General features: G+C 43.8%; 1 protein-coding gene across 1 annotated transcript; it reads right to left on the bottom strand.

Annotated features, from left to right (window-relative positions):
* Positions 1-638: 638 nt before the first annotated feature.
* CBLN4 (cerebellin 4 precursor) lies at positions 639-6572 on the bottom strand. Its single transcript, XM_088528227.1, has 3 exons — positions 6282-6572; positions 4606-4722; positions 639-1722 (listed from the first exon to the last, which is right to left on the bottom strand). Exons 1-3 carry the CDS (start codon positions 6570-6572, stop codon positions 1525-1527), a joined length of 606 nt encoding a protein of 201 aa, XP_088384353.1. The 3' UTR covers positions 639-1524.
* Between the last annotated feature and the right edge of the window lie 3805 nt (positions 6573-10377).

Here is a 10377-nt window from a genome sequence, read left to right as displayed (position 1 = left end):
CAGCGTCTGTTCTGGGCATGAGGAAAGCAGGTTTCATTAGCACTGCCTGTGAAAATCATTTTCAGTTGGCATTCAATTTGATTGCACCGGAGTTTAATGCTGATGGCAAAACCTAAAGCATAAAATCTCCTCCAAAATTCTTAGGAATCAATGTGATTCTTAACAGACTCCAGTGTATCCAGGATATCTGTCTAAATGTTTTCATATAAAATGCATAGATTATTTCTAGATCATGCAGATTACCTCTAGGATTCTGCCAGAGTGAATGATGACAGTTTGCCTGCCTCCCCGGAGTTTCCGTGAATCCCAAAAGCTTACACTTTGCATATAATAATTACATCCAATAGAAAAACAACATAAAGTGACTTCCAAATTCCAAAGGTCAAAAATTCAGCTAACATATATTCATCTTTATTATGTAATCATGACATAATAAATAAATTTATGAATTCATATGATCTGTACAAAAAGCCCAAAGATATTGCACCAAGTTAAGTACCGGCTATTTGGATTTAGTATTTATTAAACATATGATCTAAAATTATATACATTTGTGGAATTAAGGCAAAATCAGATGATAACTTTAATACAACAGAAGGTTTCAAAAATAGACGTAACTACAAACAAGGGGAATCTCATCTCCAGCTAATAAAATGTTGTGTCTAAGGAAGGAATCCCTAAAGTTTTTAATAGAGTGGTTATTATCAATCATGTTAATTAAAGCTGAAGAACAAGTGTGAGATTTCCTGCAGGGCAAAGCTGTTTTGCAAAGCTGTGCCTGAATGACCACCTTTAACCCTGGTAAGAGTGTTTCTTTTTTTAATGACTATAATCTGTTCTTGTTATTAGAAAACACCATGTGGAAAATAGGAATACCTTACGTAGCCAATTAAAATACAGCCATGACCCCTCAGCTTTACGTAGGCTAGACTTCTTTGTGACCAATGACAGAGCATAAATATATGAGTGAACCATCAGACAGACTACACACAAAGGAGAATTAAAGTCAATCACTTATCAATAATAATTACCTTTCTCAAGACAATGGAATAAATCATGTCAGTTAAGTCCCAGTGAACAAAAACATGTATAACCAATATATCAATATACAGTTCTTTGGCAGCAACACACTAACTCTTGATTGAAGTCTGAACTCAAACTCTTCTAAATTATAGACCTGGTTGCCAGTCTTTGCCGAATTAAAGAAAATCCATTTCTCCCACGAATCCAGTAAGTCCAATAAATGAAATCTGAATAAATCTTGCAGGCAGCTTTAGACTGTAACATTAAGCATAGATACTTATTGTCTGCTTTAGTCTTAATCCAAATATGTTGCATTTAAACACACAAGATTCTGTGAAACTTCTGAGTAGTTCAGATGGGGCCAAAATCCATAAAGAGAATCCAGATTCACCCATGAAAAACCAATAAAGAAACATCAATCCCATGATGACAAAAATGATCTTCATATAACAGAGGCAATGATCAGTCCACATCTGGATGGATGTCACAGGAAAATTGACTTTACAGGGGAAAGACCAGAAAGCCAGAAAATGTAGAATATTGCCATCCGCCGACCAGATTACCTTTCTCCAGTTTCAGGTAAACCTTATCCTCCTTGTCTAGATAGAGCAGGACTCCATTAGTGGCAGCTTCACGTGTGACGTCCTTGTCTCCAGCAAAAGCAGAAATGACCGGTTTTCCATTTAGCATCAAATTAACCTGCAAGAGAAAAAGACATTGAAAAGCTCTAATTATCTAAAAAGCATCATCTGGTATCACTGAACATTACCCACAGTGTAAGAGGTCTGATTAAAGTCCTATTATTTATCGCTTTTAAAAAACTAATAATTAAATTTATTAGGGATGGATAAGTACATTGTTGTTTTCATGGGCTTGATCTGCAGCTTTACGAAGTCCGTGGGACACTATCCATTGACTGCAGCTTTTTGGGCTCAGATGATGTGAAAAATAATGTTGTGCTTCCTTTCACAGATGTGTGTGTCTTTAATTGCTGATAAAACAGCCCTGTCCATGCTGACACTCGGGCAATACAGGGCAGGGAGTTACCTCCCTTGGCATTGCTTCGCTTTGCCTCCTTCACAGGTTGTTTAGACAGATATTAGCCAAAAAAAAACACGAATATATATATATATATTTAATAGAATAAAGTCTTATAGAACCCAAGTTTGCCAAATAGGCACTTAATGAGATTTCAGAGCTCCCCCAGCATGCTGGGAGCTTAAAAAATTTTGCTCATGGAGAGCAAAATATATGTCCCATCCTTAGTTTTAGTCTGTCACAGACCCTCATCTCCCTGAGCTCCTGCATTGTGCATCGTTACTGAATCCATTTTTCTGTAAGATACTTCTGGAAGGCAGCATAGCTCTGCTCTGAAAACAACCCCACACAGAGAGACACGGTGTAAATAAAGATGGGCAGGGACCGGGGGAATGGTCAGAACCAGGCATTTTCATTTCCCCAAAGACAAACTATTAGTTTCTTCTTTTCTTTCCTTTTTTAAGCAGCTGTAATGCAGTCACAGATAGGTGAATTATGAAATGCTTATTCATACTGAGTATTCTGGCCTTGCATATGCTCCCATTAATTTTAATGGGAGTTGCAGTGGAATAAATTACTGTTCAGCATAAGTCGGGGCAGCAGAATCTGGCCCTTATTTGGGATTCGCTTATCTGGGAAATCCACTTAATCAGCTGTCTCCAGGGAACCAATTTCAGTTTAATGATATGTAATGGCACTAACAGATGTTTCAGGGGCATGGTAATATCACTTATGTGGGAAGCCTACAGGTGATTTAGTGATGTTCAGGTGTGCGTGTGGCTGAGACTCAAGCTGGTTTGCTCTGTTTGCTCCCCTGCAAAGGGCTTTCAGCCCTCCCCTCCCCACACACACAAACACCTTAGCTATGACACATGCAAAAAAAGCCCAAAAAACAAAAAAAGGCAGGGAGGAGAGGGGAGGCATCACGCGGTTTCTCATTGCTTCTTTTGGTTTGTATCATTCTTTCTGTACCATCTCTCTAGGTCAGGTTTCCTTGCAGATCAGTTTATAACCTCATAGCTATTTTATTACAGCAGCAGCCACATCACAGGTATACCCTGGATGGTCTCAGGTTAACAATGCCAAAATGGAGCCAACCAAATCTCTTCATCACTTTTTAAAGCCTATGAAATATTCCAGGTTATGTCGCAGGTTGTCACATTCACTGTTTCAAGCCCCGAGTTCCCCTGTTTGAGTCCTGGTGCCTGAGCCACCAGCACCTCTATTGGGTTTCCATCCAAGCCTTGATGTGTTTCTTACAAATAGATATTTTAGATAGATATTAGATAGATTTAGATAGATATTAGATATACAATAGATATTGTATAGATAGATATTAGATATACAATTATTCTAGGCCATTTCAACCCTTGTCATGTAAGAGAGTGAAAGGAATCAAGCCTGAGCATATTAAGGTCAGTATTTCATCAGAGGCTTTTCTCTTTGACCTGAATGAAACCAAGATTTCTCACTGTAAGCTGAAGGTAAATTTCACCAGAGATATGAATATGTCTCACATCCACTCTCTCTACCACTTGTACTTCTCTCAGGAGCTTTACTGCCAACCAAAGGCACAGGGTTTGGGTTAGAGCCACTTAGAAATGACTGATCACTCCTCTTATAGCAACTGCTTTCATCTCAGCTCTGTACGCTGAAGGCTACACGCAGGAGCAAGATAGAACCACTTGTCCCACAGGTGGGTGCAGGGGGAGCGTTGATCCAGATCTAAAAAGCCAGTATGTCGTAGAGGATGTACAGACTAGTCTGATGTGAGACAAATATGAAGGAAATTACTTTAAGGAACTTACTGCTGGCTCAGGGGGGCAATGTTCAGGAACTTGGAGGTTTTCCTCTAATGTGGTACATACTGATATTTAATTAAGCAGTTCAGCTGCTATTAAACTGCAGAATGAAGCTCTGGATCACACATTTTCTGTGTATTAGATGTTTATGATGTGATGCAACAAGCTTGAACTACTAGAAGGCTTCCCCATAAGACAACTAAAGAGATGCACCATCTCCATGCTATTGCAGAGCAAATGGGCTGCCTTAGCTAATCTTGGACCATGGCAAAGAGGCTTCCTCAGCAGACACCTGGCATCAGGATTTGACAGCCAAGTCACCAAAAGACACCAAAGTAAGAAAATATGGCATGTGCCCCCAGAACTCTTACGCTCAAGACAGTGAGCTTACTCTGCAAGAAAACACAGTTTTTCAAAGGTATTTATAACTGAAATTTAGAAATGTGTTTTATCCTTTGATGATTCAATCTATGTAATACTTTACATTATCCAAAATATTCAGCTTTTATGGTATAGTGAAGTGATGCGTGACAGTTTATCTCAGGTGACGATCCTGCCTCTCTCTCTGTTCAGTTTAAATGGGTTCACTCTACTGATAAGGACTGTACACAAGCTGATCACAGTAAAGAGCTGAGCTATTTTTCCTTTGAAGTATGTTAAATAATATTGTGTTCAGGCAAAATTTTCTTCTATAAAAAAACCATTTCTTACGTAAAACATTTTTGATTCTTCATCAACGTACCTGGATTGTTTGACTCTGGTAGACTTTAATTACATGAAAGCTGAAACTGTAAATTCCTTTTCTTGGTGCTACAAAGACAGACTCCAACGTAAAAAAATTGCCCACATTTACTAGGATCTACAAACAAAAAAAATAGAGCATGGGAATTAGTACAGGTGTTCAATGCTAAATGTAAAATACACCATTAATTTTAGAAACCATTCACCCAAGTAATTTTTATCATCTATATCTATGCTTCTTGTTTATAGTTCTGTTCAATTAAGTTGTAATATTTCTCATAAATTGGGCATTTAGTTGTATTTATAATACAATTTTACTATAAATAAACTAGAATGAGGAGTCTTTCTTACACTGCTGCTACACTATGCCTCAAAGAATTTTCTAATATACACATTTAATGAATATCAAGAGAAAGCATGCTTGCTTATCATTCAAAATCTGAAATCTCATCAAGTCACTAAAAAAAAATCTGTGAGTGACATATAGATTTAGCTAAAAAGTAACAGTCAACTAAATGCTGTCTTCCTAAAAGTATCAAACTGTGAGGAAGGACGTACAAGAATGAGGTAATTTGCTCACCAGGTTATAGTAAGGCTGAGTTACTGAAATACCTAGAATATCTGAGCAAGAACTGGCTGTGTGTCTTGGTTGCTTTGTTTGTTTTAAAAAGCACTAATAGTGCTTTAGATCTGATTAAACAGAGACAAGTAACAGAGGTGAACATATTAACTGGGCACATCCTCTATATGTTAAATATCTTCTGTAATGACTATATTTTTCTTACTTCCCACTTAGTTGTGCCTCATTTTTTATTTACATTTTCAGGCTCCTTTATGCCACACACAACCTAGAAAAGCATAAGGAATATCCACAAAGTTAGGGAAACTGAGATTGCTGGCATTAAGCTCTGTGGCATATCTGGCTTCAGTTGTCATGACAATTTACCGTTCACTACAACATGACATAGGAAGCAAAATAACCATCAGTCTCAATTACTTTGGACCTGCTCTAGGACAGAAGCTAGTACGTGAAACGCACGCTGCCATCTGTGCTTTAGTGAAGGTGACGGGGCTGAGCAGCGACGTACCACGGAGCAGGGAATTTTGTGGAAAAGTTTCATTCCTCTTTTTTTTTCCCCTAAAATTATTTCCCTCCTCTCCAAGGCTGCTCGAGCCGCCGAGCGGCTGCGAGCCCCGGGAGCGGCGGTCCCCGCGGGCAGCCCGCGCCGCTCCGCTCCGCTCCGCTCCGCGCTGCGCTGCCCGGGCCGCCCGCGCGGAGCGGGGCGCGCGCGGAGCCGCTGGAGCGCGCGGGTCCCGCGGCGGCCGCTCCCCGACGGCGCCGCCCGCGCTCCGCGCTCCGCGCTCCGCTCCGCGCTCCGCTGCTCGCCCCAAGGCCGGGCTCGGGGGGCGCGGAGGAAACTACCCCTGGGGCGCGACGGGGGCTCCCGGGGCGCCCGAGCTGCTCCCCGCGGGGGGCACCGGGGGACACCGAGGACACGGAGGGTCCCGGCTCCCCGCGGGGGCTCCTCGGCCGCCCCCGCGCCCCAACTTTCGGGCGGCCCCGGGGCGCGGCGGGGGCGCCGGGACGGGCGGCAGCGCCGGGGACACCTGTGGCTCGCGCCGCGGGGGCGCCCCCAGCCCCGCCGCGACGGTGACGGCCCCCGCAGCGCCGCTCACCTGGTCGAAGTAGATGATGCGCGTCTTGTTGCTCATCTCGGAGGGCTCGTGGTTGGTGCTGCGCACGGCCGAGAAGGCGACCTTGGAGTTGGCCGCCCGCACGGAGATGCCCAGCGGCGAGGAGGACGAGCCCTTGGCGTCGGTGGCCGGGTTGGAGTCGCAGACCACCAGGCACTTGCCCTCCAGCACGATGGGCTCCGTGTCGTTCTGCGCCCGCGCCGCGGGGCCGCGCAGCGCCAGCGCCAGCAGCAGCGCGGGCAGCAGCGCGGCCGCCCGGCGCCGCGAGCCCATGGTCGGCAGCCGCGGCCGCCCGCGCAGCCGCTCCGCGCCCCGCTCCGGCCACCGCGCCGCCCGCGCCGCCGCCGCGCCCCCGCGCGCGCACACGCGCACGCCCCGCGCCGCTCCTACCCCCCGGCTCCTTCACCGCGCTCTCCCTTTCCTCTTATTCTATTTTTTTCCGGTTATTCTCTCTCCGCACTTTTTTTTTTTCTTTCTTTAGTCCTTTCACGAGGTCTTTAAAACATGCCGCAAAAAGCAACCCGGCAAAATAGATGCTTTCTGGTGCCCCCTCTTCTCCTCTCTCTCGACATCTGAAAAGAGAGAGAGGAGGAGGAGGAGGATGAGTGAAGAAAAAAAAAAAAAAAACCCTCAGGTGAATTATTGATGAGAGAGAGGAGACAAGAGAGGTCACGAAGAAATAAAACCGTTTGGTGTTGCCGTGATTGCCTCCACCAGCTCACTCTCCGCTTCTGGCCGGAGCCTCCAGGATGCTCCGAGTGGCGAGCGGAGAGGTGGGAGCCTATCCCAAAGCTGCCGAGATGCTGGCTCTGATATCACTGCCAGAGTGTGCAGATTGCAGACTGCTCTCCCCCCTCTCCCTCCTTCTCCCTCTCCTTCTTCCCAACAGTTATGGCACAACAAGCCTGCTCAGCTCTCACTGAGCTGGGCAGATGCAGGAACCTCACCTTGGATTTGCCCCCTGCGCTGACACATGCGCTTGTCCCAGCCAACTCTTTGAGCAGCTACAAAGCCAATGGGAAACCAAGAACCTGTTGTAACAGGGCTCTTGTTTTCCAAAGCGGGGAGGAATCTCAGGCTCTTTGAAAGAGAGCGTCCAAATCTGGAGGAGGGTGCACGCACACACACCTCTCCCTACAGCTGCGCGTGCATCTCCTGCGCGCGTTGCGGCACGGCACCCGGGTCTTGTGTGTGCTGCCATCCAGTCCCCATTGTGCAGCAAGGAGGGAAGCAGCCCTCCCAAAAGCCACTCGTTTAGACCCTTGAAAGGACTTTATGGAGTTCTGTTGAGGATCAGTGCTGCCTCATGGTGCTGCCAAACGGTTGCTCTTGGTAGTGTTTTGATTAAGCATCTCAAGCAACCTAGTAGTAGCTTCTCTTTTTGATGGGTGCCAAAAAGGGTTGGAAAAGTGAGCACGTAGCAATGCTTAGTAAGCTCACATATCTCCAGATGCTTAAAAGCATGGCTAGTTTGGCTCTGCTTCTAGAGCAGAGCTTTCCTGCATCACCATGAGCTGTTGAAATAGAATCTCCCTGCAAACCTATCCCCTCTCCTGGGACTGGGGAAAGACACAGTGCTCCCAGAAGCAGAATAACCTGAACAGACTTTCCCCCACAGCAGCGCACACTGTTCCTAAGAAATGGAGAGCTGTATTTTTTACAGATAATCTCAGTACAGTGAATTTCCCTGCACATAATGGCTTGGCAACAAATACGTCCCACATCAACTGTGAGTCACCAGCTCTTCTTGTCCATCTCTACCTGGCCTTCTCTCTCCCATCTTTCCAGCACAGCCAGGAAAGGTGCTGCTGTGTTCTGGAGCTGGAGCACATGCAGGGCTTGGTCGCTGCCTTCTGGAGGGGAAGAGGCTTGGGAAGCAGCTCACACAGTGTCTAACTTCATGTACTAACAAACACTGGCTGTAAATTTTGAGACTAACAGACCAAAGGAATTAAAGAAGCAACAGGAAAGTAAGAGCAGTAATAAAAAGCACTGAAGCTCGCTGTGTGCTGAATGCAAAAGCTTTCTGTGGGCAAATGTGAGCTGGGTTTGGTTTTCAGCTGCTCTGGAAAACAGAGTGGAGCACAAAGTTCTCAGAATTCAGCAAAGTCTCCGTGAAGTTATAACATAGCTAAAAAGTCCTCTTAGCTCACCACAACAAATACAATAGTCTATGAAATTCAGAAACTTATTGGTCAGGCAAGTGAGAATAAGAAATGTTACTATTTTCTAAGAGCGCATCGATATCCTCTTACCATAGCAATGCTAGCAAAGATGAATGAAAAAGTCACATTGAGAAGAAGCACTTGGTGTAAGCAAAGGGAGAGAAGGAGAAATGAAACCCAGCATCACAACACTGGTCCTTCCATAGGAACTGATCTGCAGATTTAAAAAATTGCAGCGATGTTGAGGAGCACCTGTCTAGAGGGCTCCTGAAAAACAAAGTGGTTATGACAGCAGGAAAGTATAGTTCTGCACTATTTTGTAAGTAAGTACAAATGTATAAATAATTCCTCACTGTTTCAACATCTCTCCCACCTCTCCTACTGCACTGCCTCTGAACATATCCACATGTGCGTGAATTTAGATTGAAATTTGAAATTGCTGCTTTCATGATTTATTAGAGACTTAGAATTTTATAATAATTTCATGCAATTGTAAAAATCTCATCATCAATTCTCTTTATAGTGCAAAAGCAAACAAACAAAAAACACACATCCTGCACCTATGTGCTTTTCTCCTAGAGCTGTGCATTTTTGTACCTGCAGGTTACTTTATGTATGTAACTGAGTTACTAATTAAGTATGCAGCTAATTAGAGTAATTTGTGAATACAACTATTTAATTTCAGAGCTCAGTCATGATAAAGTTAAGTGCAGGTTAGTTACAAATTTGCACACGCTTTTTGCGTGATTAGAACTGGAATGTGCTAAGTTCCAGTAAAGTATTCTTTATCCCTAACTGGCAATTAGTACTGAGATTTCAGATAACTTTAATTAACAATATGAATTCAAGAGTGAATAAGATTATTGAAACTTTAAAAAAAAAAAAAAAGCCATTTGCAGGATAGAGAGAAAGCAGCAGAATAAAAGGACAAGGACAATTCTACAGCAGCAATCACCTCAACAGCCCAGTCCTATAAGCAAGAAGGAAATTACAAGTCTAATAAATTTCTTCTGTTCCAGGAAAAGCAAGGAAAAATAGATGCCATCAACCAAAGTGTATTTTGAGGTAGAAATTGCTGAAATAAAAATTGGCACAAACTGCATCAATGCATTCAGCAATGTTGCAGATAAATTCTGTAAACATTCAGACATGGTACCAAATCACAGTTCAGAAGACAAAGGTGATCATTAAAACCTCTGTGCCTATGGATGAAGCCCTTACCTAGAAAACAGCCTGTTATTGACAATTCCCAGGTTTTTAAGGGGTCTCTCAGAGCTGATCCTGCAAAAAGTTCCCTGAAGAAGTCAGGGCCTGAGGGTTCGCGAGGGCTGCGCTCCAGGCTCCTGCACTGCTCCCCAAATCCACACCTAAGCAACTGGGATGCAGAGCACTGCCACCAAAACAGCTGCACTATATCACAAAATAATTCCCCCCCCTTTTTTTTTAATCCAGGAAATGGAAAGAAAGTTTAAAGGTTGCTGGCAATAGTATTTGTTTAGATGGCTAGTCTTCTTTTTCATTGCTGTATAAAATGAGGGAGGTTTGCTAGGGATGCTGTGGAAAGGACGAGTTGAAAAGTGAGATTTGTGTTTAATTTACAAGCAGCAAGGTTAAGAACTGCTCTTATTTTATTGGACAAAGAATTTCTTGGTATTGATCTGGCTCCCTTTAACAGGGATTTTTTTTTTCCTTTGAAAGAAAAATGAGTAAAATAAATAGCAATGTCCAAGAACAGAAGTTCAGTGAGACTAAACTCACTGCTTCTTTACCTTTCTGGATATATAATATGGAGGCCTAAAGGCATCCTCAGCCGATAACGTTTTGCCCTCCTCAAGAAAACAAGGTGTCCTAGACATTTCTTGGAGAAAGGGAAGAGCCAAGGGAAGAGTAAAGAGACAACACCACACTTATAT

The sequence above is a fragment of the Tinamus guttatus genome, unplaced genomic scaffold, assembly GCF_059628265.1.
Source record: "Tinamus guttatus ecotype Peru unplaced genomic scaffold, ASM5962826v1 Tinamus_guttatus_pri_ptg000027l, whole genome shotgun sequence".
In the NCBI taxonomy this organism is placed as follows: domain Eukaryota; kingdom Metazoa; phylum Chordata; class Aves; order Tinamiformes; family Tinamidae; genus Tinamus; species Tinamus guttatus.
The sequence above is the reverse complement of the archived record's forward strand: the minus strand, read 5'-3'. Positions and strand labels throughout refer to the sequence as shown.

What these genes read in the sequence shown, in the direction of transcription:
- CBLN4 (XM_088528227.1), bottom strand. Translation starts at nt 6,572, where the DNA reads ATGGGCTCGCGGCGCCGGGCGGCCGCGCTGCTGCCCGCGCTGCTGCTG. An exon ending in GCATCATCTACTTCGACCAG is followed by an intron (nt 4,723 to 6,281) that starts GTGAGCGGCGCT and finishes TTTTGTTTGTAG; the next exon opens with ATCCTAGTAAATGTGGGCAA. An exon ending in ACCAGAGTCAAACAATCCAG is followed by an intron (nt 1,723 to 4,605) that starts GTACGTTGATGA and finishes TTTCTCTTGCAG; the next exon opens with GTTAATTTGATGCTAAATGG.